General features: G+C 39.5%; 1 protein-coding gene across 1 annotated transcript; it reads left to right on the top strand.

Annotated features, from left to right (window-relative positions):
* The first annotated feature begins 8,975 nt into the window (after positions 1–8,975).
* On the top strand, positions 8,976–26,149 carry polr2a (RNA polymerase II subunit A). Its single transcript, XM_028474226.1, has 29 exons — positions 8,976–9,304; positions 10,019–10,151; positions 10,929–11,065; positions 11,162–11,335; positions 12,165–12,446; positions 12,528–12,689; positions 12,790–13,010; positions 13,093–13,225; positions 13,309–13,433; positions 14,626–14,836; positions 14,918–15,127; positions 15,581–15,749; positions 15,823–15,917; positions 16,028–16,231; positions 17,189–17,411; positions 17,489–17,672; positions 17,760–17,931; positions 18,530–18,635; positions 18,719–18,924; positions 19,005–19,268; positions 19,785–19,992; positions 20,100–20,200; positions 20,276–20,380; positions 20,457–20,639; positions 20,725–20,928; positions 22,130–22,316; positions 22,395–22,508; positions 22,589–22,738; positions 23,350–26,149. The coding sequence occupies exons 1-29, from the start codon at positions 9,218–9,220 to the stop codon at positions 24,498–24,500; spliced, it is 5,901 nt and encodes a 1,966-aa protein (XP_028330027.1). The 5' UTR covers positions 8,976–9,217; the 3' UTR covers positions 24,501–26,149.
* Positions 26,150–27,983: the final 1,834 nt, after the last annotated feature.

Genomic DNA, 27,983 nt, shown 5'->3' with positions numbered 1-27,983 from the left:
TTTCATTTTTTTTGTGCGTTTCTTGTTGTTTTGTTTGCTTTTGAAATAATTTCATTGTTTTGTGTATTTTTGTTGCTGTTTTGTGCAATTCATTGTCATTTTGTCTATTTTTGTAACTTTTCTGTTATTTTTGGATATTTTTCTTGTGATCTTGTGTTTTTGTAGTAATTTTCATTATTGTCTTAAGTGTATTTTTGTTATATTTTTTTTTTTATCATTTTACATGTTTTTATAGAATTACTTTGTGTATTTTGGAATATTTTGTGTATTGTCATTTTGCCAATTTTTGTTATTGTTTTGTAAATGTACGCTGATTTTTGGGGGGTTTTTTTCTCGTGGGTCTTGTGTGTTTTTGGAGTAATTTTCATTATTGTGGTTGTCTTTAGTGTATTTTGTGTATTTTTGTTGTATTTTTTGCTCGATTTAATGTCATTTTGTCCATTATTTTAGTTTTTAGTTTGTCAGTTTATTTTTGTTGTTATTGTGTTTTTGTAGAGTCTTTTGTGTGTTTCTGGAGTTATTTTACTTATTGTCTGTTGTTTTATATGTTTTATGATGTAATTTTGTGTATTATTGGAGTCATTAAGTGTGTTTACTTTGGAGGCCACAGAAAATGTTCTATATCATAACATACACTGACACACAAACCGCTGCAGGGCTCTGAGTTTGTCCCGCAGACATGATGATGATGATGAACGCTCATGATGCGGGTTCACTTATGATAATGATGACTTATGTGTGACTGTTTTCCACTCGTGCTACACTTGCCTGTTGTAACTCAATAGGAGGATCCGTTGCTGTATCCTGTGACACAAACCAGGGAGCTATGACAAGCATGTTTGTGTGATCAGTAAGATACCGCTGAGTCACACAAACTGCATTGTCACATGAGCGATGTATGCTTAAAAAACTGAGACATAAACATGTGCAGGGCAGCAACAGTAGATGCTCAATCTGGCATTTGGATGTAAGTGTTGTGAGCAAGAGAAGAAGATGAAGGAGAGGTTTTGGATAGGTGGAAATTCAACAGGGAGGGGGTGCCTGATATGGTGTGAAGGAAGGAGCAGAGGGGAGGGGAGAAGGCTGGGTTTTCCACTGCCAGAGAGAGAGAGGGGAAGGCTAAATTAAATTAATTAGCTCCTTCATCTCCAGGCAGCTACTCAGGCATGCTGAACTGGCAAAGAGAGGCAGTTTGGGAGGGTGAATGCAGGGTGAGAACCAGAGAGGACTGTGGATGGGTGAAAAGCCTGCCGTGTATGTGCACCATTCAGGACGTCCAGCAAAAAAAAGGGAGGGGGCATAATTTTCTGATAAGCGTGTGGGCTGTTTTGCTGCTCAGCCGTGAGGAGGAAGTGGCTGAGCATTAGCTGACGCTGTGTGCTGCTGTGCTGCTGTGCTCAGGGGCGATGCTACTTCCTGTTTCCAGACAGCCTGTGTTTTAAGGGCTCGGGGGCCTGTAAACAACTGCTTTAAATAGCACAGAGACACTTTAATAAGAAGCGTCTCAGAAAGGAGAAGGGCAGAAATAAAATATTTATTGACTTTTACTGTAGAAAATGTGACGTAGAAAAGCCTGTGATTAAAAACATCTTCAGAGGCATCTGCTGATCACTTTGATTTTTTCTTGACTTCCGCATAATAATTCCAGCAAGTTCATTTTGTCTTTTTTTCATATTACGTTAAAGCTTCGTTTATTCAGGCAACTTTTTTTCAAGAAATTGACTTTGATCTCCTGACATGTTTCGACTTATTACGCAAAATTATTACGCAGAAGTCAAGAGAACATCAAAGTGATCAGCAGACGCCTCTGAAATTGACAATCTGAGGAAGACTGACAGTTGTCAGTCGAAACATGTCAGGAGATCAAAGTACATTTTCTGAAAAAAAGTTGTAAAAATAAATGAAACCTTAACATATAATATGTACAAATATGCTTTGCACCTTTTATAGAACATCTGTGATCTGTAAGAATCAATGTGTACGTGGTAAACTTAAGATTGTAGAAAGAATTATTGGTGAATAGAAAGTCTTAACCGAATAGCTCAAACATGTAATTTGCACACAAAAGTTTAATTATTTATTAGGGTTGTACATTGCCATGAATCTGACAATACGATCCACGATTTGCATGTCACAAACAATAGGATAAAGCCCTATACTAGACAATACGATATACATTGCGATATATCGCAGTATCTCTAATTACAAATTTTACCTTTTCAAGTACAAAATTGTATGAAATTTAATTTATTTCTTTTTTTTAACTTGCGAGAACAAGTAAATGGTAAATAACTGTAATTCAAGTACCATCATCAAAAACAAGTAGTGTCTTTATCAAACTGTCAAATTAAATTTTTCAAAAAAGTTAAACTTTTGTTTCTACAAAAGATTCTGATTCTGTTAAGTTCTTAAGTAACCATATACATCTATAAAAGTATCCAGTATGTTTTATAAAAAAAAAGTGCAATCAACTTCCAAGCTAAAATGCATTGAGGAGCAGTGTTTGGAATAACGGCGTTTAAAATAACGGCGTTTGTTTTTCAGTAACGGTGTAATCTAACTAATTACTTTTTACGCCGTTACAACGCCGTTATCGTTACTGAACGTTAAATGCGTTGCGTTACATGCATTGATTAAATAAACTGTTATCCGAAAGAATCCCTGGCTTCTTACTCAGCTGTAGTGAGGAGGTGGGTTAAAAACAAGGTGAGAGATTATGATTGGCTAAGGCGACATGCCAGCACACGCGACACACACACACGACACACACACACACACTGCAGATTGGAGCAGTGTGTGTGTGTGAACAGCATAGATGGTGAGCGTGGAGCAATCTGATGAAAAGTTGTCATTTTTAAGGTGACGATACAAACACTACTTTAAATTAATTGTGGTCAAAAACAAGAACGTACATGTGAAGTGTTCATTATATCCAGGAGTGAAGACTTTGTCCACATCTGTTGTAAGCAACTCAAATTTAATGAAGCACCTCATGACACACGCATCTAAAAAATCTGAATTCTTTGACATATAGCAACTTTTTATTTTTTTAACAGTAACGCAAATAGTTACTTTCCTTGGTAATGAGTTACTTTTATTATAGAGTAATTCAGTTACTAACGCAGTTACTTTTTGGAACAAGTAGTGAGTAACTGTAACTAATTACTTTTTTAAAGTAACGTTCCCAACATTGTTGAGGAGTGATGTAGTTTAACAAGGTCTGATGTGGTTCACTGACACCTAGTGACCAGGTATTTACGTGCTATTCTTATGTTAGCGCAATTAAATGTTTTTAGTTTGTTATTATTATTGATTGATCATTTTTTTGGATCGATATAATAATCTTGCGGCGAAATATTGCGATATGATTTTTTCTTACACCCTTATTATTTATGGGCTAAAATCCTTGTATTTACTGGTCACACTGGGCTGTAGTGCGTGAACTAAAACGAGAGTGCACAAACAAACTTTAACTACCAAAGTTCCTCAAATATGAGATCAATGATGAACGGTGAAAAATTGCATTGATGAGTTTTCCTTTGATCATATGGAAATTTACTTTGAAGTTTTTGAGAATACAACCAGTGTAACTCCTCCCCCCTCTCTCTGATCAGTGAGTGGTCAAAACTTAACCAAAAAAAAAAAATTAGAGGAGCAGACAGTGCAGCTCAGTGCGGTGGCGTCACCCTGGACGTGACTTGGCTGTACAGTCAGAACCCAAGATTAGCACTAAGCTGCTTTCAGAGCGAGGTGGGATAGAGAGCAATTAATTTAGCACCCAGATAGTTCCAGGAAGAGGCTGAGAGAGAGAGAGAGCTCTAACAAAACACAGACCTCGAGCGAAATCTCCGCTGTGTCCTGTGATCGAGGCCCAACGTAAAACCCTCCTGCTTGTGACTGATGTTTTCTGCCAATGAGCTGTGGTGGGAAGAGCCTGCATGGCCGAAGACATGGGGGAAAAGGGGGGGGGCTTCAAAGAGCTGCTGGTTGATAAAAGAATAAATGAAGTGGCTTGGCAGGCATGATGTCAGCCAAAACAAACAGTGCAAGAACAAGACATTCTCTTTAAGGACAAAAATGGGCCGGCCTGTTACACACTGGGTTTTCTCGAACATGCCTCCAACTCTGCGTCACATTTTAAGGTTTTTACAAAACAACATCCTGCCATACAACTTAATTAGAATTACAACTTTAAACATTTGAAAAGGTTAATTCTGAGATTACATGCGGAAGTTAGACAAAACTAACAGATTAGCTTGAACTTAATTCCAGCAAGATTATTTTTGTCTTCTTTTTTAATAATATGTCATTGTTTCATTTATTCAGACAACTGTTCCTCAGGAAATCCCCTTTGATCTCTTGACATGTTTTGACTAGCAACCGCCAGTCTTCGTCAGAGGCGTCTGCTGATTACTTTGATGTGTCACTTGAAGTTTCCTTGACTTCCGTGTAATAATCCCTGCAAGATTGTTTTTGAATAATATGTTAGTTTCATTTATTCAGACAACTGTTCCTCAGGCAGTTAAGGAAAATTCAAAGGAAACGTCAAAGCGATCAGCAGACGCCTGTGACGAAGACTGGCAGTTATCAGTCACAACATGTCAGGAGATCAAAGTGGATTTCCTGAGGAACAGTCTTAGTAAATGAAACATTGACATATTAGCTTAAACTTCTTAGTTTTTCACATTAATATATGCAGAGTCAGAGTTTACAAGTTAATGTTGTGTTGTTTTTAAAATCGGTAAATAAATTGTAAAGATAATAGATCTGCCTGTAGAAGCGTCTCCCTGTTTCTCCTCTGCCTGCTCACACGCCCACACCTCTCACTGTCAGGCTGGCAGCAGCAAACAGGAGCTCCCCCCCTGGTTACACCATCTCCACCACCTCATTGGAGGAACATCCTGCAAAGGGCCAGCAGGCAGGCTGATGCACACACACCAGGGAAATCAAAAGAACAGGGATACTGAAGCATTTCCTTCCACCATTTCGTCAAAAACCCACAACCATGACTATATACTGACTTTAGACTAAACAATTACTGACTGTGCAGATTGAACAGCTCACTAAAGGTTGAGTCTTGTCTGAAATTTCATACATAAAACAACCTCCACCAAGTACCAAATATTCCTCTTTGACATATAACCCGATCATGGTACCATGATAAATCACACTTAAAACATTAAAGGCTTGTAAGAAATGTCGGTAACACTTTACTTGGAGTTTTATACGTAAGGCTGACCTTACGCTGTCAATGGTATGACATGACAACTGTCATTAGCATGAATAAGGTGTCATGAAGGCTGTCATTAAGTGTCGTTCGTTACCTTAACCCCTAACCCTACCTAACCCCACCAAATCCCTCCATCTAACCCAAAACAAATGCCAACATAGCTCCAAAGGTGTCATATTTTAGTGAACGACACTTAATGACAGCCTTCATGGCACTTTATTAATGCTAATGACAGCGTAATGTCAGCCTGATGTATAAAACTTCAAGTAAAGTGTTACCGAAATGTCTATCCCCAATAAAAATGATACGGTGAGTCAAAATGTATGGGCACCCGAGATTTTTTTGTCGGTCAATACTAAAAAATAGTAGATCATTATATTGATCCCCTCCAAATTTCTAGGAATCTTCCATGGTGTAAGGCCTACAGTTGGATAAAATTTGGTTAAAATCTGTTTTGTACTTTTGACGTAATCCTGCAAACAGGCAAACAAATATATGGAGGTATCTATTACAATATTAAATTTCAGATGTCAGATTGTACGAAAATGTTTCTTCAAATCCTTTGATTTTAAATAGCAAGGCTTCTATAATAAGATAAGATAATGGAAAATTTGCTGCCTTTGAAATTTGGATTGAAAATGCAGGAATTGGTTTTATCCACAGCTAAATAAACATGTACATTTTGATTATTTTACTTTTTTAAACCGACGTTACAATTGAATGTGTGTGCTTGACCTCTGATTAACTAGTGAATTGACTCGTGTGTAACTTTAAAAGCCTTCCTAATTAAACCTGGATTAGTTTAAGTGGATCTTTTTGGAATGATAGAAGGTTCTGCCTACAAAATATTCAATATTTGTAGCCACATTGGTGTGCTCCTGCAGTATCATTGTATTCAATATAATAAATGCATCTAAAGTAATATTTTATTTGCAGGACGGCTCCTAATATCTCAAATTAACATTTCAATCAAGTTATATGAAAGTATAGGACATGATGTTAAATATGCATTAAAAAAAATTGCACATGGGGCTCAGTGGGTCACCCCTAGTGGTAGGAGGATAGTACTGGTTAATGAAAGTAAATAGAAATCATTTAGCCAACTAAATCCTGTACAGATTACAGGAGTACACTTGGATATTATTTCAGCGATGTTGAACATTATAAGCAGGTATCATGAAACATTTGACCCTATAAATACTGATTCTGAGGGACATTTACTGTGAATTTGGTTCTGCAGCACCATCTTTAAACCAGCAGAGGGAGACACTTACAGTATTGTCTCCCACTTGGGAAATATGGTTGTGCAACGTCTGCAATGTTCAGTCTCACTACACACCAGAGGAGGGCGTCAAAGAGACAAATAATGGCTCCTTTGTATAATAATGGAATAGCATGGCACATAATGAACAAAGTGATGTTTTTGTCCTTAATTCAAACCTGGTTCATATGCGTTTGAAATCCAAGGTTTAGAAATAAGATGTAAACTATATATATATATATATAAATATATGTTAAAAATAAACACTACAAATACAACATTTGGACAAAGAAAAAGAAGGGAAAAACAATCCACAGTTCAATGTGTTGCTTTGGTGTCTTTATTAACAAATAATAAATATATCATAGACGTAACAATACATAGAAACAAAGCAATGTTATATAATCAGCCTGTCATTATTAAACGCCCTCTGCTTGATTTTTATACAGCCAAGAAACGAAACTTATTTAGCTTTCACTTCCATGACCAAAATACATATTTAAATTGTAAACATGGTTATAGGTTCATAGTACACAGTTAAAAAAGCAGCAGAGTTAAGACAAGCTGATATTTTGGGCTCACATAAACACAGGTCAGCTTAAAGCTGAGGACATTAGGAAACATTAGTCCTGAGCAGGCTTTTAGTTGTTCCTTTTCAACTGTGTAACAAGCTAAAGACTTTTCATTGTTACATGGTGACTTAATCTAGATAAACTAATCTTTAACCGTGTGAAACGTGCAGTGTTTACGGAAACAAAATGACTTACATTAACCAAGTTTGCTAAACCGTAAGACACCGCCAATGCTTTTTTAATCCAACGGTTTACTACACAAGGACTCAAACTACCTTAAAATGTAAATTTATTTTACTGAAAACCAGGATTATTTCACACTTCTGACTAGTAATGTCGTCGAGTTAGCAAACAAGAATATTCCAGACTCCATCTTTTCACTAGAAGTCAAAGCACCGCCATGTTGAGCACGACAACACCGTCGATATTTAATCCCAATAAAAGCAAAATATCGTCCATACAACCCCAGTTACAACCAATAGCATGTGGTATTCAATGGATAATACAATAACAGACACCATAAAGGCAGAACTACGTGTAACAAGCGAGATTTAAACACGCAAATTAGCTTTTAAGTGGCTAGCTGCTAAGAAGCTAACTGTTTCTTAGGTAACTGAGCCAGCCGGCGAATAAGAGTAAAAATGAAGACACTTTCTAAAAACGCAGAGCGGCAAATCAACCGAATAACATCGTATTATGCTATCAAAGAGAGTACATAACACAAATCGGTAGGATAAAAAAAGAGCTAAACGAGTTAAATAAACCTATAATGGTGATATGTAGCAGGCTTACTGAAATGTCGGAATATAGGCAAAATAGTAAACATCTACCAGCAATATTGGACGATCCCGGCCAAAACATATATTTTAAAAATAACAAGACCGTTGCTAATGTTAAAGTTAGACAGTATAAGTCACATAATGTCAGATAGCCGCCAAAAACTGTCCCATTATGCCGGGCCTTCAACAATGATATCCTTTAAATAAAAGAATTAAAATAAATATCAGCAATGCAAATGTACAGAGAGTAACATGACATATGAATGATGGCATTGATGGCAAAAAATGTTTAAATCCGTCAAAGAAAGAGCTATATTAAAGACTTCAGGCTTCCGCCCGATTATCCTGAAGTCCGTGCTGAAAATGCAGTCCTTTGTCCCAGCCGCGCTGCGCAGGCGAGTCTGAGGCTTCCGTTTCACTCCCAGAAATCCAAAAAACACTCTAAGTAAAAGAAAAAAATTCGACGCAGTTCCAAAATAACTCGAAAAATATCCACCGCTCCGTAATTTGAATGTGAAAATGTCATATATTTTTGACCAGTCTTTTCGTTTCAATGTGCGCCCTGTACAGGCCTCGGCTCTGTGTCTCTTTTCAGAGCTCAGGCTGATCCAGCTCCAGACGAAGGGCAGCACAGAGGTTTTTTTTTATTTTTGCTCTGAGGGATGAAGCACACATCGGCTGTTCTCGGCAAACCTCGGAATCGGGGCGGGTTCTGTTCGACTTATTCCAAGAAGGGGGATTTCTGCCCAGCCATTGGCTGTATTTTAGCTTGCTTTATTTATTGACGTAAAGGAGGACCAATCAAACAGCATCTACTTGAATATTTATACATAGTATGTAAAATAAACTGATCTGTTTTAACAGAACCAATAGGAGCTCTTTCAGTGAACAATGAACCCCCCCTTCTAATTGTGATTGGTTAAGAACAGAAACGTGCACTCTCATTGGCCGTGAGTACGAATACATTGAATATTAAAGTATGTCGCTTGACTGACCAATGAGCGCTTTACTATCAAGCTCAAAGTCCCGCCCTTAGATGAGCCAGCCCCTGGATTCTTCACTGTGTAACCCCTTAGCAGCCGTCCAGACTATAAAAGCGGCCGTTGGCCAGGCTTTTGCTCAGAAGCGCTCAGAGCGCTCCACGGGGTAGATCAGAAAGAGGGAGGGGAACAGTCGCTAGCCAGCACACTTTGGAACAAATAGTGAAATACGCGGTTTAAAAGGCGACTGACTACAGAGGTCCCTGGAATATCGCTTCCGGAGACTTTCCGGTCACTGTTGGCGGCCCTGACCAGAGTCGTGGTGGCAATTGAGAGGCTGTTCCTGCTCACAAAGCGGCGTGCCGAGGAAGGACGCGTCTCTTTGAATAGACAGGATGCATGGACCGCCCTCCGGCGACAGCGCATGCCCATTGCGCACGATCAAGAGAGTTCAATTCGGCATCATCAGCCCAGATGAGCTTGTAGGTCTACTCCTGGGGAGCGGGACTGCAATACATAAATCATATTTTACATCACTCAATACGTTTAACAGAGTAATGACTGTGTAATTTATATATGAATGTGACAAAGACCAGTTACGGTGTACAAGCCGGAGATTGTTGCTTTTAGCCTAGCATAGCTAAGCTACGGCTAACTAGCATGTTGTAGGAAGTTTGAAATCCTTAAAGCACAACATCATGAAAGTTTTCTACCAAACTCACCAATTAAACTCCCTTTTTTCTATCATGTTGTCGCATTTAGTCTCACATTTTAGTGAATATTTTCACAGCGTTAGTGTGATTTGGTGCGTTAAATCTCGACACGGATATATAAGCATCGTTGTTTCTCTACCATAAGAAAAACAAACAAACAAATAAAGAGCAACTTCAGGGACACAGTTCACATGAAATTACCTGTTTTCAGTCATTTCCACTAATCTTTTCTGTTCAGTTTACACCTTTTGTCTTGGTATTTTACATGCATTGAGTGTTTTACAGTTTAGTGTTAACACATTGTTTATCAAACCAATGTTCTCCCTGTACTGAATAAATATGTACGTTATTGTTTGTCGTTTTGATCTTATTTACAAATTAATAAAATATCTAAGTGATAATTTATTCATACTTATTGATTTTATTAAGTGATACCTTTAACTGTTAGAGGTGAAGATTATCGCACTGTGTTTCTCTGTTTAGAAAAAGATGTCCGTTACGGAAGGGGGTATCAGATACCCCGAAACAACTGAGGGGGGACGACCGAAGCTTGGGGGCCTTATGGACCCAAGGCAAGGGGTCATAGAACGAAGTGGAAGATGTCAGACATGTGCAGGTATGATACGTTTTTGACAATCTGTGCTTGTATTTTCTTGTCTTTATTTAATAGTGAAAAAAACATTTATTTTACTCTCTTTTGATTCTATACACATTCCAATTTGTATATACAATGACTTTTTGAACTAAGAGAAGCACAATATAATTTAACAGGGGTTTTTATTTTTGTTAAAAGTAAATTTAGAACAAATGTTAAAAGAAGATGCATTTCTGTTCATGGTGTTAAAGTTCTGAATGATCTTGAGGATCACTTTAAGTTAATGAGTTCACTATTTATGTTCAAAAAATCTTTAAAAAACAATATTTTTGCTCCTATGGAAGCATACGTTGATAAGCTAATGAATTGTGCTGTTATTGAGTTGTTTCTATTGTGTTTTTTTGTAATGCTGTTTATTTTTTCTATTGTATTGTAAATGTTTGAAGATAGCAAAGAACAAATAAATAGTTATCTATTTGAATATAATGTAGGACCTTGTTTGATATATCTTTCTAATTCTATAATATAGTGAGCAACAAATGGAATACATAACTTGGTGCATTGTTTGATCAATGGAAAACAAAAAACTGAAATTAACGCAATTAATAAAAATAGCAAAATTTAGGGTTTCTTTTGTTCTCGAAAAAGACATTTGAACTTGCCTTGACAACAAAAACGTAGAAACAAATGCTAAAGTTCAACTTTTAGTACTTTTTTAGTTGTATTCTATAATTTCTCCCCATCTTGTTTTCCCTCTGTAATAAATATGATGTAATTAAATTTTGTTTTCTCTTTCAGGCAACATGACGGAATGCCCTGGGCACTTTGGCCACATCGAGCTGGCGAAGCCAGTTTTTCATGTCGGCTTCGTAACAAAAATAATGAAGGTTCTTCGATGTGTTTGCTTTTTTTGCTCCAAGCTGTTAGTGGATTCTGTAAGTATTGTCACATTGCAGACTTCACATATTAAATGTAAGAATAATCTCAGATTTTGATGGATGAATTACAGTTGTTGTGTTTTTGTTGTCTAGAATAATCCCAAAATCAAAGACATCTTGACAAAATCGAAAGGGCAGCCCAGGAAACGACTGACACACGTCTACGAGCTATGCAAAGGAAAAAACATCTGTGAGGGAGGCGAGGAGATGGACAACAAATTTGGAATGGAGCAGCAGGAGACGGAGGAGGACATCACCAAGGAGAAGGTAACAGATCTACATCCATCGGTATAGGATTGGGATTAGGGCAGGGCAATATGGACCAAAATTCACATCTGAATATCTTTACTCAAAATGGCGATATATGATATAAATCTCAATAATTTTAATTCAAATAATGTCTTACCAGAAATACAATTATAGGTTAAATTGCTGATGCAAAATGCCACAGGCTACAATAACGTCACAGTGCTTTAAGATTGGCAAAAAACTGATGGCTTGTGCGTGTATCATGAACATGGGCAACTAGCGGCCCCAACAGTAAATGCACAAAATGACAGCAATAAAATACACACATTTACTACATAAACAAAGATAAATACTTAATAGGACAAAAAAAATACACAAAAGGACAAAAACACAATGAACAGCAAAATACACACAAAAAAAACCTACAAAAACTTTCAAAAGGAGAAATATACAAAGGAAGAACAAAAATACACAAAAGGACACAAAAAGAGAGAAAATGCTCAACAAAAATGCATAAAAGAGCAAAAATAAACATAAAAACAACAAAAGACACAAGAGGAGAGAAAATACACAATGGGACAGAAAAAATCCAAGAACATACATACCGAAAAATACAGAAAACGACTCAAAGACATAAAAAATTACTGGAAAAATACACGAAAGAACTACAAAAATACAAATTCAGTAATAAAAAACACAATATCGATATAGGTGATATTGTACTTTTCTATATCGCTAAAATAGAAAACTCGATAGATCTTGAATCTCAACATAATGCCCCGGCCCTATTTGGGATGTCTTTGAAGTTTCCCACTCTGATCCTTCCTTTCTTTGTGCTGTTTAACAGGGACATGGAGGATGTGGGCGCTACCAGCCCCGCATTAGACGCTCTGGCTTGGAACTTTACGCTGAGTGGAAGCACGTGAACGAGGACTCGCAGGAGAAGAAAATCCTCCTGAGTCCCGAGCGCGTGCACGAGATCTTCAAACGCATTTCAGATGAAGAGGACTTCATCCTTGGGATGGACCCCAAATTCTCCCGGCCGGAGTGGATGATTGTTACCGTGTTACCAGTCCCACCGCTGGCTGTGAGGCCTGCTGTGGTCATGCAGGGCTCAGCTCGCAACCAGGTAAAGTCAAACAGCATCTGGTTTCTTTTATCAAACTTTGACTCTGGTCTCTGACATGCTGCTTATGTTTTTTTTTAAAAGGATGACTTGACCCACAAACTAGCGGATATCGTCAAGATAAACAACCAGCTGAGGAGGAACGAGCAGAGTGGGGCGGCTGCTCACGTCATTGCAGAGGATGTGAAGCTGCTTCAGTTTCATGTGGCCACAATGGTGGACAATGAGCTACCAGGCCTGCCCAGGGTTTGTGACTTTTAATTTTGTTGCTTTGTCATAAATCCAATCAGTATTCTTTACAACTTGCTCACAACAACCCTTTTTTTCTCTTTCTTTTTAATTCCAGGCAATGCAAAAGTCTGGCCGTCCTCTGAAGTCCGTCAAACAGCGTTTGAAGGGCAAAGAGGGCCGCGTCAGAGGAAACCTGATGGGGAAACGTGTGGACTTCTCAGCGCGAACCGTCATCACCCCAGACCCCAATCTACAGATCGACCAAGTCGGGGTGCCTCGATCCATCGCTGCCAACATGACCTTCCCTGAGATCGTCACACCTTTTAACATAGACAGGTGCGCCAGAGTTGTAAGCAAATAAGATTTTGGTTTCTCAAGGTTTAAAAGATAATAATTTTGCCTTTCTGGTTCTATTCAGACTGCAGGAGCTTGTACGAAGAGGCAACAGCCAGTACCCCGGAGCCAAATACATCATTCGTGACAACGGAGACAGAATTGACCTCCGATTCCATCCAAAGCCGAGCGATCTTCATCTACAAATTGGCTACAAGGTTCGTAATTAGCCAGAACACCACAAAGGTCTTCATATGGAATATTTTATGACCTCATTGCTCTAAAAATGTTTTCTTTGTAGGTGGAGCGACACATGTGTGATGGCGACATTGTCATCTTCAACCGACAGCCCACGCTACATAAAATGTCTATGATGGGACACAGGGTGAGGATCCTGCCGTGGTCCACCTTTCGACTAAACCTCAGGTAAGTTAGAGTTTCAGGCAGTTCTAAACATTTGAAATGCAAACCTTCAAGTCCTTAAATGAAGCTCAACCAGAGGTTTTTCGAACTGACATACACCTTGAATGTTCCAATCGTATTTCATTGTAAAACATACCTGTGAAACAATACAAACGTTTTTTAAATTGCACATGAGGTAGTTTTTTTCAAATATAAATTAAAAGTTTAGAGCATCGCCATCCAAAATACCAAATTATATCAGTTCCTTTAGTCTTTAATTTTTTTTTACATTGTAAAAGCAAACAAAATGTGCAACACGTTACACTGCAAAAATGTTTCAAGCTCTTTGCCAAAAATAAAGTGCTTAGTAGTATTTTGGTTTTACAAATAAAAAAAGTCAAAGTTTGAGGTAGATGATAAGTTAATAATAATCTACAGGATAAATTAACAAAATCTTAAACCACCAAAAAAGTGTCAAGACTTTTAGGTTTTCTTGTAGTGCAAAAAGGAAAATAATTCCAAATGCAGCAGCTTTGTGGATATTTAAATACGAAAATATCAATCTAAAAGTAACTTGCAACAGCTTACAGCAGGCATTAGCAACTGGAGGCCCGGTGACATGTGGCCCTCAGTCTAATTGTTTGTGACCCCCAGAGTAAATCCCCAAAAATTGTATTTCAAGAAGTTGATGGAATATGAAGCCCAACATAATACACAAAGTACGTAAATGCACAAAAACACACAGAAAATAACCAAAATACACAAAATGACTCATAAAACATAAAATGGCAAAGATAGACACAACAACCACTTTGGCAAACAAAACGACTTTAAAAGCACACAAAACAACACATTACAGAATATCTCCAGACACACAAACTGTTCACAAAATTACACAAAATGACAAGAAAATACAGAAAAGCACAACAAAAATACAAAGTGACCCCAAAAAAGCACAAATCGACAGCAAAAATCCAGAAAATGAGAGGAAAAATAGACAAAATTACACCAAGAACACAAAAATAAAAAACACACAGTGACTCCAAAAACACACATGACTAAAAACTGTCAAAACATTATTTTAAATGCTGACAGGAATGTTGATCATGTGGACCTCTGATCAGATACAATCACATTTCTGTGGCCCCAGGATAAAAGCTCCTAAAAGTCAAACCCCCAATGTTAAGGAAATCCTTGTTGTGTTTTCTCCATTCAGTGTCACCACGCCCTACAACGCCGACTTTGACGGCGATGAGATGAACCTCCACCTTCCTCAGTCCCTGGAGACGAGGGCAGAAATCCAGGAGTTGGCCATGGTGCCGAGGATGATCGTTACCCCACAGTCCAACAGGCCCGTCATGGGTATTGTGCAGGACACACTCACAGCGGTTCGCAAGTTCACCAAAAGAGACGTTTTCTTAGAAAGGGTGAGAGGATCAACACAGCTGTTTCCTTGTCTCTAAGCAGTCCCTTAATTAATGCATTTTATTTCATGTTGTATATCACAGGGGGAGATGATGAACCTCCTCATGTTCCTCTCCACGTGGGACGGCAAAATGCCTCAACCGGCCATCCTGAAACCTCGACCTTTGTGGACTGGCAAACAAATCTTCAGCCTCATCATTCCAGGACACATCAACGTAATCCGCACACACAGCACCCACCCCGATGATGAAGACAGCGGCCCCTACAAGCACATCTCACCTGGTGACACCAAGGTATAAACGCAGAAATTAATTTATGCATCGATAGTAAGGGGAAGTTATGAGTGTAAGTTGAAGAAGTTTTTGGTTGCACCTAAAACTAGGTTAGTGGTATATTTTATTTTTTGTTCAATCTAAGCCCTAATTATTGGATGAGTATTCTGTTGAACTATTTGACATTGAGGTATTCACAAACCCTTTACAATCACTTGTGTTTTTGATGATATTTTAAGTAATTCGTAATTTTCACCATTTATCTGAGGTTATCTTTTATTTTATATATATATATATATATATTCTGTTGTTTTTGTTCTTTAGAGATATCTAATTAGATAAAGGCTTCAAATTAGCCTGAAGAGCTTAAGGACTTATTCCTGCACCGTTTATCCATTTATTATGTGATGTGTATTATTTTTTAATTGTGCAAAATAAATAAAAAAATGAAATAAAGAAAACTCTTTTTCACAGGTCATCGTGGAGAACGGAGAGCTGATCATGGGAATCCTGTGTAAAAAGTCTCTGGGGACCTCGGCTGGGTCCCTTGTCCATATTTCCTACCTAGAGATGGGTCACGACATTACCAGACTATTCTACTCCAACATTCAGACAGTAGTCAACAACTGGCTACTGATCGAGGGTAAGAAAACTGAAGTTTAGTTTGTTTGTGGAACCATATTTTGATTATTTGATTATTTGCATTGTAACATTAGGTCATTCCATTGGTATTGGTGACTCCATCGCTGATGCCAAGACATACCTTGACATCCAGAATACCATCAAGAAAGCCAAACAGGATGTGATAGAGGTAATGAACAGCATTAGCGCTGTTTTTAAAGCCTACTCTGTGATAATCATGCCAATTCCTGCAGGTTTTAAGTCGACTTGTCTTCTGAAATATCTTCTTTCTTCCGTTAGGTCATCGAGAAAGCTCACAACAATGAGCTGGAGCCCACGCCTGGTAACACACTGAGGCAGACCTTCGAGAACCAGGTGAATCGTATCCTGAACGATGCCCGTGACAAAACTGGTTCTTCAGCTCAGAAATCGCTGTCCGAGTACAACAACTTCAAGTCCATGGTGGTGGCCGGATCCAAAGGCTCCAAGATTAACATCTCACAGGTGAAACAGAAGAACTAACACAGTCAAAGTATGCACACGAAATGACTCCAAAAAACAGGGAAAAAGACAACTATGAACATGCACAGAAGTAACAGAAAATTGATAAAATGACAAAAATGACTCCAAAACAAAGAAATACAACATAAATGGGTCAGTGACGTATAAGGACTTTCACCACATGGTTTTTCATAAAATAGGCATCATCGGGCAAGATTTGCATTGAATGTTATGATGAAAATAGAAATTGAAATACTATAAAATCTTACACAGGATTATAATGTAACTAAAATAGGTCAGAATGAATATGATTTTCATTCTAAAGATTTTTTGCACCACATGATATTTTAACACCTTAAATAACAGAATAAATTACACATGTAATTTAGTAAGAAATTAAAAAATAATAGAAAATAAAAGTGAGCGCAGATATACTAAGTAATAATAATTCCAGTAAGTTAGATTTCATTTTCTCTCTGACAACTTTTTTCAGGAAATGTACTCTTAAATTTACTTTGATGTCCTAAAAGTAGATAAAAGTGAAAAAAGATCAAAGTAAATTTCCTGAAAAAGTTGTTGAATAAATGAAACCTCAAAATAAGTTACTACATATTTGGTATATTTTTATGCATTTAAATTTTGTTTAACTGAAAGAAATGCAGTTGGACAGAATATTTGCCCATCACGTCATTGACCCAAATACACAAAATGACTTGTATCATATAAAACATAATTATGCAGAATGACAAAATATATACACAGATGACAAAATTACACGAATGACTCCAAATACACAAAACGATAAGCAAAAAAAAATCACATTACTCAAATAGCACACAAAAACCAACTTGAGATTTAAAAAAATTTACAAAATGACACAAAAACACAAACAAAACTTTTGTTCTTTCCTGTATTAATGCTCAGATTGGTCATTTTCATTATTTATATCGTCTCGTTCAGGTTATTGCTGTGGTGGGGCAGCAGAACGTTGAGGGTAAACGAATCCCTTTCGGCTTCAAACACCGAACGCTGCCGCACTTCATCAAAGACGATTACGGGCCTGAGAGCAGAGGCTTCGTGGAGAACTCCTACCTGGCTGGTTTGACACCCACCGAGTTTTTCTTCCATGCGATGGGAGGCAGAGAGGGTTTGATCGACACAGCCGTCAAAACTGCTGAGACTGGTGAGTGCAGGCACAATTGAAACACAAGAAAAGTGTTTGAAGATATAAGGGAAGTCTAATCCTTTCTTTTTGTCCAGGATACATCCAGCGCCGACTGATCAAATCTATGGAGTCCGTCATGGTTAAGTACGACGGCACCATCAGGAACTCCATCAACCAAGTGGTGCAGCTGCGCTACGGCGAGGACGGCCTGGCGGGAGAGAACGTAGAGTTTCAAAACCTGGCCACGCTCAAACCTTCACACAAGGCTTTTGAAAAAAAGTACGACTTCCACACGGCTCACGTTTACCACAGAGGTAATGAATGAGTGCTTGATCTGTTTTGTTTTTTTTATCGATCGTCCAATAGGTTTAGGTTCGACTGCACCAATGAGCGCGCACTGAGGCGGACGCTGCTGGAAGATGTGGTGAAAGACGTTCTGACCAACGCACAAGTGCAGGGGGCTCTGGAAAGGGAGTTTGACAAGATGAAGGAGGACAGGGAGATTCTGCGAGCCATTTTCCCCACCGGGGACAGCAAGGTGTGCAATTACAGCCGTAGATTTCACTTCTCCTGATTTAAATTAAAGACAATTTTATTGGGAGGAAAAAAACCTAAAACAACCCTGTACTGATTCCAGTAAGTTAAATTTGTTAAGGTTTCATTTATTCAGACAAATTTTTTCAGGAAATTTACTTACTGCCAACTGTCAGTCTTCCACCGAGGCGTCTGCTGATTGCTTTGATGTGTGGGGGTGGCCCAGTTGTCTGAATAAATAAAACCATAACATATTAACCCTTAACTGCAGGGCTTTTCAACCTTGGAGTCGTGACCCCTTTCCCCGGAAATTTCTAATAATTGTTTTTTTTCTTTTGTATTTTGATTAAAATGCCACAAGAAATCTCAAACATCTGTATTCTATATACTTTCACTTTCTCAAATAAAATGCAGTATAAAATAATCTGAGCTGGCCCGGCTTATTACTTTGTGCACTAATACTTGACACAGTATAACAATGATCAAAAAACTAATTTTAGAAAGAAAGAGACTCTGGGGTTACAAGTAATGTGATATAGAAATGGGGTCACAACAACAAAAAGGTTGGAAACCACTGCTTTACTGGCTCTCCCCATCTGTAGGTGGTGCTGCCGTGCAACTTGGCTAGGATGATCTGGAATGCTCAGAAGATTTTCCGCATCAACACTCGAACTCCGACAGACCTGAACCCTCTGAGAGTGGTGGAGGGTACGTTAAATAACCAGTTGAACATAATTTAACCTGCTGTCACGTGCTCCTGGCTCCAATCTGTTGTTTGTTTCTGTGTGAAGGAGTTCACGAACTTAGCAAGAAGCTGGTGATTGTAAACGGTGACGACCCTCTGAGCAGACAAGCTCAGCAGAACGCCACTCTGCTCTTTAACATCCACCTTCGCTCCACGCTCTGCTCCAAGCGCATGACCGAGGAGTTCCGCCTGTCCACAGAGGCTTTCGATTGGCTGCTGGGAGAGATCGAGACCAAGTTCAATCAATCCATCGTGAGTTGAACGCCAACATGTAAAGTGGTTTCAGCCCTTGTTGCTTAGATACTGAACTGTAGTTATTTGTGGTGTCTTAGGCTCACCCGGGGGAGATGGTCGGCGCTTTGGCTGCTCAGTCGCTGGGAGAGCCAGCTACCCAGATGACCCTGAACACCTTCCACTACGCCGGTGTGTCTGCTAAAAACGTAACGCTGGGCGTGCCTCGTCTCAAGGAGTTGATCAACATCTCCAAGCGGCCCAAGACGCCCTCGTTGACCGTTTTCCTGCTGGGTCAGGCTGCACGCGATGCTGAGAGGGCGAAAGACATCCTCTGTCGACTGGAACACACCACGCTACGAAAAGTAAGGGCAAATATATCAGACACCAAATTATACTTCCAAGTTTCCCAAATGTATTTCGAACCTACGACAAAAAAAACCAAAGCACATAGAGGCTAAATATCTCCGTTGATTCTCCACTTTTGAAAGTTCTGAAAACATGTTAAGTGAGAACGTGACCAAGTAGAATATCAACATGTGGTCATTTGATCCATAAAACTCACAAACACATTTCATGCCGACATTTCGGGAATTTTTGGAGACCCGCCATTGTGCTACTGACAAAACTTCTGGTTAGCTTCAAACAAAGAGCCCAATTTACAAAAGTGTTTGAGTATGACTAGTGTACCCACCATACATACATAAAAAAATGTCCCAATATAGTATACATCCGGGTATTTCTTGCGTACTATCAAAGGTGAAAGCACTAAATCCAAATTTTGAAGGCAGACTTTGTATGAGTAGTACGTTAGTATGCGATTTCGAACACAGCCTTTGTCATCGTTGTTTTTGCTTCATACATTTTCCTTTTCTTTTTAGGTGACAGCCAACACCGCTATCCACTACGACCCCAACCCTCAGAACACTGTAGTGTCTGAGGACCAGGAGTGGGTGAACGTCTACTATGAGATGCCCGACTTTGACGTGACGCGTATCTCGCCGTGGCTGTTGCGCATCGAGCTTGATCGCAAACACATGACTGATCGCAAGCTGACCATGGAGCAGATCGCAGAAAAGATCAACGCAGGTGGGTGTAATACAAACCAAATCTTTTTTTTTTTTTGATATTTTTTTAATCTTTTTAATCCTGCAACTTTCATTGTGTACTGATGATGACAATGTTTCCTATTAAAGGTTTTGGAGACGATTTGAACTGCATCTTCAACGACGACAACGCTGAGAAACTAGTGCTGCGAATTCGAATCATGAACAGTGATGAAAACAAGTTCCAAGAGGTCAGTTTTTATAGCAATGAAGGCACTAGGTTTTATTTCATCTTTGCTGAATAATACCTTGGTTTATTTGTCCAGGACGAGGAGGTCGTGGACAAAATGGACGACGACGTGTTTTTAAGGTGCATCGAGTCCAACATGCTGACGGACATGACCCTACAGGGCATCGAGCAGATCAGCAAGGTAAACGGAGAAGTTTGTCAACACAACACATATCTTTACTAGACAAAGATTAACCTAATCACTTCTCGGCCTTCAGGTGTACATGCACTTACCTCAGACTGATAATAAGAAAAAGATCATTATCACCGAGGACGGAGAGTTCAAGGCCCTGCAGGAGTGGATCCTGGAGACAGACGGAGTCAGCCTCATGAGAGTCCTCAGCGAGAAGGACGTGGATCCCGTCAGGACCACGTCTAACGACATTGTTGAGATCTTTACGGTACAAAAGACAAACTTGTTCATTCCCACAGAGCAAAGTTCTGTATGTGAGCCGATCTGATCTTTTAATTCTCATTTGTGTGAAGGTGCTGGGCATCGAAGCTGTGCGAAAAGCTCTGGAGAGGGAGTTGTATCACGTCATCTCCTTTGACGGCTCCTATGTCAACTACCGTCACTTGGCTTTGCTCTGTGACACCATGACCTGCCGCGGTCACCTGATGGCCATCACACGTCACGGCATCAACCGTCAGGACACAGGGCCACTCATGAAGTGTTCCTTTGAGGAGACGGTAAGTAACTCTACAGGAGACTCTGTTCTGTTGTTGTGTTTGGCTTCATTTGTCCAGAGGGGTATTCCAGAAAGGAGGTTCAACAAACTCTGAGTCTATGCATAAACTCTGGGTCAACATTCCCCACGATGGGAAACTCTGGGTATCCGATTCCATTACTGCTCGTATGAAGTGTGTGAATCAACCTTGAGTATGTAAACCTTGGGTTACTTTCGTGCACGAGTGCATTAAAAAACCATCATAAATGGAGCGAAACAACACAAACTACCATGGCAACCACCCGGAAGAGGGCAATTTATTTCATCCCGATGGGTGAAATAAGCAGGTGTTTGTGGAATATGAGCCTGTTCTAAAGGTGCTTTCACACAGAAAGTCACCATTTTAATATTATTTATATATTGCTTTTTGGTCTTTCCTTTAAATTTACATCTCCCCCTTTGCATTTGCCACAGGTATGTATACAGGGGATTTTACTACAAACGGCAGTAGCGGATTTAATGCAGATCAACCTTTCTGATTGCTCTGCATTCAAAGCCTTTCACTAAATGCTCTGCATCCACAATGTTATAAAGAAAACTACAGTTTGCAAAAAAAAAACGTAAAGCAGCACACATTTGTAATGATGTGAGCGCACATCTGTGGTGTATGTTACTAATGTGTGTCAGAAGAGTGTCATGGTAAATTAAAGTGTTCCTTGAGAAGCGGTGTTCATGTGGCCGGAGCCAGGTCGAAACTCAGGGTTTCTTAGACAAAACCTGCCAGCGAGCAGGTTAGGTTTACTGAGAAATGTTACCATTGGTGACATACTCATAATACAACTTGCCTCACTTTCAGGAACGGAATACTCAGAGTTTGAACATAACCCAATTCCTAAAATCTGGCAAATTTAAGTGATCCTGCAGGGACTAATATGTTCAAATACTTTGTCATTTATATGTGGAAGTGCCAACCAGGGTACATTGATATTGAATTTGCCCTTTTTTCCATCCAAAAATCTGTCAAACACTTAAGGTCATACTGGTCCGTATTTGGCCCTGAACTAAAATGAGTTTGACACCCCAGCATTAATATGTCTATCTAAAAAGTCAAATTGAACAAACAATTTTCTGAGTCCTCATTTTTCACCTGCTTTCTCTTGTCAAACACAGTCCTCAGTTTTATGGCTCCAAATATAATAGTTTTGACATTTTCTACTGTGCAGGTGGACGTTCTAATGGAGGCGTCGGCCCACAGCGAGTCCGACCCCATGAAGGGTGTGTCGGAGAACATCATGCTTGGCCAGTTGGCCCCCGCAGGAACCGGCTGCTTTGACCTGCTGCTTGATGCAGAGAAGTGTAAATACGGCATGGAGATCCCCACCAACATACCGGGCATCAGCGTGGCTGGACGTAAGTGGACGAATGGCTTTCTATTACCGGTGCTTCCTCTGCAGCATTGCTTAACCGTCTCTGTGCGTGTGTTTGCAGCCACTGGCATGTTCTTCGGCACGGTGCCGAGTCCAATGAGCGGCATGTCTCCCGCCATGACCCCGTGGAACACTGGAGCCACCCCGGCCTACGGCGCTTGGTCCCCATCTGTCGGTCCGTATACTTACATTTCTGTGTATTTGAGCTCTTTAGTTTCTTTACGAAGAGTTGTTAAATGTTGGGGGGTCTTCCAGGAAGCGGCATGACACCAGGAGCTGCTGGTTTCTCTCCCAGTGCGGCATCGGACGCAAGCGGCTTCTCACCAGGATACTCTCCAGCCTGGTCTCCTACTCCTGGGTCTCCAGGATCTCCTGGACCTGCCAGCCCATACATCCCATCACCAGGTTAAACACTGCTCAAAATAATTTACCATTAATCAATTTAGCCAAGAATGCCCCCAAAAACATTGTTTCATGAGCCAAAATTGCCCCCAAGTTTTTAATTAAGTATTCTCAAGACACACACACATATATAAATATATATAAATATATATATATATATATATATATAAAATTTCTTTAGAAACTGTAGATCTACTAAACTTCTATTATACTTATGTTTGTATTGCACTGTTTTTAAGGTTTTGTTTTGTGTAATATTTATAGGTTATTAAGAGATAAATACACCCGTAGTTTCCCCACCTCTGTCTTCTTGTTTCTCTAATGGCTATCGTACTACTTGCAAATCCTCTCTGCGTTGACAGGAGCTACTGTGTGTTTATCTATAAAAGTATTGAAGCTATAACATGTCCATGTCATTTTTAGACTACGGTTGCCAAAATTACCCCCATAATATTTTCTTAGATATACTTCAGTGTGTTTGCACTAAATAAACGGGTTAACCATTTGATACTGGAAGCTTTGATCCATCTCTGACATTAGAACAGTAATGGACCTCACACTGAGCCCTGAGAGACTCCCTAAAAATATTTATTTTGTTGGTTTTTCTTCCGCAGGTGGAGCGATGTCACCAAACTATTCTCCAACCTCCCCTGCCTACGAGCCTCGCTCTCCAGGCGGCTACACCCCACAGAGCCCGGGCTACTCCCCGACATCTCCCTCCTACTCTCCCACGTCTCCCTCCTACTCCCCCACCAGCCCCAACTACAGCCCGACGTCCCCCTCATACTCTCCCACCTCACCCAGCTACTCCCCGACTTCTCCTTCCTATTCACCCACATCTCCATCTTACTCCCCAACGTCTCCATCCTACTCGCCCACCTCCCCGTCTTACTCACCCACCTCTCCCTCCTACTCGCCCACCTCACCCAGCTACAGTCCGACATCGCCGAGCTACAGCCCGACGTCGCCTAGTTACTCGCCCACCTCTCCGTCTTACTCCCCTACCTCGCCGTCGTACTCCCCCACATCTCCGTCCTATTCTCCAACCTCCCCCTCGTACTCGCCCACCTCTCCCTCCTACTCGCCAACCAGTCCGAGCTACAGCCCGACATCGCCAAACTACACCCCTACTTCCCCCAGCTACTCGCCCACATCCCCATCCTACTCTCCCACATCACCCTCTTATTCTCCAACTTCTCCAAACTACACCCCGACGAGCCCCAACTACTCCCCGACTTCTCCCTCATACTCCCCCACCTCTCCTTCCTACTCCCCCTCCAGCCCCCGCTACACCCCCCAGTCACCCACATACACACCCAGCTCTCCCTCCTACAGCCCCAGCTCCCCCTCCTACTCCCCCACTTCGCCCAAATACACCCCGACATCGCCCTCTTACAGCCCCAGCTCACCAGAGTACACCCCCACCTCTCCAAAATACTCCCCCACCTCGCCAAAGTACTCCCCGACATCACCAAAGTACTCACCCACCTCTCCCACTTACTCCCCAACAACCCCCAAGTACTCACCCACCTCTCCCACTTACTCGCCCACCTCACCCACTTACACCCCCACCAGCCCCAAGTACTCCCCAACTTCACCTACCTACTCTCCAACCTCTCCCAAGTACTCCCCCACCTCCCCCACGTATTCACCAACCAGCCCCAAAGGCTCCACCTACAGCCCCACCTCGCCCGGCTATAGCCCCACCTCGCCCACCTACAGCCCGGCCATCAGCCCCGACGACAGCGACGAGGAGAACAACTGATGAGCGGCGGGCTAGAAGGCGAGGTGGCTGAGGGTCAGACGGACCAGCAGGAGATGGAGTTTCTTCTCGAGGGGGCGACTTTGCTTCTCCGCCATCTTTTACGCCCCAAAAACACCTTTCGAAACTATCACGTAAAAGACTTGAACTGTTTTTGCCTGAAGGAAACAAATAAAAGGCTGCCTTTTGAAATAGTTTTTTAATTTTCACAACGGGCTGTTTAATCCCGGGTAAAGGAAGATGTGAACATTTTGAGGAGGAGGAAGTGCTTTTTAACTCTACAGTGTGATTCGCTGCATCCAGTCTTTCGCTCCATTCTGTAACAAGTTTGCCGTGTAGTTGTTCTCGAGTGCACATAACTGCAAAGAGCCTTTTAGAAAAAACGAAACGTGTATTCCATCCATCACAGATACATACGTTTCTAAAGGAAATCAGAAAAAGGGTCAAACTTTAGAATCTTTTGTGTTAAGATCCCTTGACCAGCTTTTTTGTGGAGGAAATGGTTAGAATTGTATGAGCAAGAATGCAAACATTACTGGATACAGAATCTAATCAAGAAACTACATAAATATATATGTACTCATCGTCTTCGACTTCATCTTTTACACCCCCAGAGATCTGTAAGATGTCATAAAAATGTCCACCAGCAACAGAAAAAAAAACTTTCTTCCCTTATCAGAGTAAATGTTTTGATTGAATTTAAAATGATGTGGGTGAGGGATCCCAGTTTGAGCTGCTGCTTTTGTAATTCTATGCAATAAGTAGCAACATGTTGATATATTTAAATCAAGCTTTGGGTTGAAACTTCCCTCCCACTTGTTGCTAATTCATTTTTTATCTGTTTACAGGCTTGCTTATATATTTGGGGTATTTGGTTTATTTCAGGCTGTGATTCTGTGAAAACTGAAAGTTTAAAAAAAAAAGAATTTTCTTTGATCGTTTTGGCATTTTTCTGGTTGGCTTTTTTTGTGACATTTTGTAAAGCCATTTATAGAACGCTTCTGTTCCGACACTATTGATCAAACGGACAGAAAGTTGTCGTTTATATTCAGGTTGGAAGAAGCAAACTTTCTCACGACTTGCTGATGCTGTGATTTAAATCCTTATAGTTTCCATAATGTCCATACGTTGACGTTTCTTTTCAATGTACGTTTGGGCAAGCCCTCTTCTTTCCCAATTCTGGAGTTTCTTTACAAAAAAGATTTCTCACTACATTAGTGAATGATGTTTTCCACATGGGTTCTGTCAAGAAAATTGTCTTTAGGCTTAACGAAAGTATAAAATATCTTTGTTCAACTGTAATAATCGTTTTTGAATTGGTGCGATGACATCTTTTCGCCTCATCCAGAAATAATCCCTGTTTCTGAAGTCAGTGTTTGAGTTCTAACTAAATGTATGTACCTGTGATGAGGGGAAGCGTGAGGAGGGCGGGGTCAGTATTGGATCATTTGGGACTTCTGGGGACATTTTAAAAGAACGAATGTCCCACTATGTGTGTCTGAAGGCAAAGCAGGGTTTCAAACTGAGAAAAAGGCTCAAAGGAAGGTTTAACTTAAACGTTGCCACTGTATAGAAATCAAGTCATTATGTTATTCTCTGTATCTTCTGTTTGTTTTCTGATTTGGAGAAACCGAATAAAAAGTTTTACTAAACGTGTGCGTGTGGGTGCATTTTGTTTTTCCATCTATTGCATTGTTGAAGGATGGAACAAATCAACAGATGATGAAACTTATGAATCAGTTCATCAGATACTACAGATATACAGTAAATCCACCCATTTTTGGACAATGTAATAAGTAAGACTTGGAGATAAAATCACAGCAGTTCTCACTGTTTCCATTTAATGTTTTTGTTGGACTTTTGTGTATTTTTGGAGTCATTTTGATTATTTTTTTTAATTTTTTGTATTTATTTTTTTGTCATTTGTGTTTTTTGTTTTCATGTAATGTGTTTTGTGTATTTTTTAAGTCATTTTGATTATTTTTAGTTTTTGAATTTTTTGAGTCATTTTGTTTACATTTAATGCATTTTTGTTGTCCTTTTGTGTATTTTTAAGAGTCATTTTGTCGGTTTTTCTGTCATGTTATGCATGTTTGTCCTCCCAAAATCATAGGAGGCATATATTAATATTTCTATTTTTTTTTTTACAATATAAACACATTTCGGTAATTTTATTTGTTTTGACAATAGGAAGAAAACCTCAACGTATCATTGGAACGTGTTCACAATACATACCGTTTACATTCTAATGTAGAATTCAGCATTAGACATATACATATATTTAGAATTTTTGATATACTTTAGTCAACAACTTTTTCTTATATTGTATTTGTATGAATGGTTCACCTCCAGTAATAACACAACACTATTACACTCATTAAGAAAATCTTCCCCCGCGACCCTGATAAACGGGAATTAGTGGGTTTGAAGATGGATGGATGGAAGAAAATCTTCACTAAACATCAATCAATGCCTTTATGCTCTTTTATTTTGAAAGGTATCAATAATAATCTTTACATGCAGAAATACCGCACAGCGCCTCCAGGGGGCGCGCTAGGCTCAACTTAAAATGACACGAACACACGAATTAAACCGTTACAAAATATGAGTTTGTGCAAAGAAGAAGAAGAATTCCAAACAAAAGTAAAGGTAAGTAAAAATATATATATATAAATATATATATATATATAAATAAACCTGAAAATATTTGATAGAAAGCCTTTATGTTTTAATATGTGTCCATGTTTTTGATTTGTTTCCTCTTCAGACCAACACGGAGGAGCCATTTTTCATGATTGCCAGATTGGATGAGTTTCCGCCATCTTGGAGTGAGTCAATAAAGTTCTTAATTTGTTAAATGATTAAATGGAATGCTACCAAACCATCATTTATGTTTGTTTTACACATTTGTAACTAAATTTTGTGCACTTTATCAGATTTTCCTGTTCATATAATCTAAAGTCAGCCTCTAAACCTGATTAGCTACACCTGTGATTTTCTGCTCTGCTATGGCTAAAGCTAACTTTGATAACTTACATTAAATCAGGTTTTATTATTATTTCCAACCATTTAAGTGATAAAATATAATATCATTCGAGCAAAATATGTCATTTATCAGTCCTTTTACCAATAAGGAGCTAAATACACTAAACTTTATCCAGTCTTTACCTTTCGCCTAGAATTGCTCCCTCGACCCTATAAAGATAACAAAGTCGTCATTTTTACTCTGCTTGTGATGCTTATCAGGATGAACGTTATCCTGGCAACACAAGGTGTACATTTTACACCTTTTGGTTAAAGCTGCAAAGTCTTTAAAGACAGTAATGTGTTCAAATTATACACATTTTCTTACTTGTCAAAGTTGAAACTCAAGCACAATATTGTTAAAATGATGGCAAACATCTGGATTTTTTGGGGTCCGGCCCAGTTGATATTTGAACTGGGTTACATGCACCTCTAGATTTAAAAAAAAAAAAAAAAAAAAAG

This window comes from Gouania willdenowi, chromosome 18 (assembly GCF_900634775.1).
Source record: "Gouania willdenowi chromosome 18, fGouWil2.1, whole genome shotgun sequence".
NCBI lineage: Eukaryota > Metazoa > Chordata > Actinopteri > Blenniiformes > Gobiesocidae > Gouania > Gouania willdenowi.
This window is presented reverse-complemented; position numbering and strand designations above follow the sequence as displayed.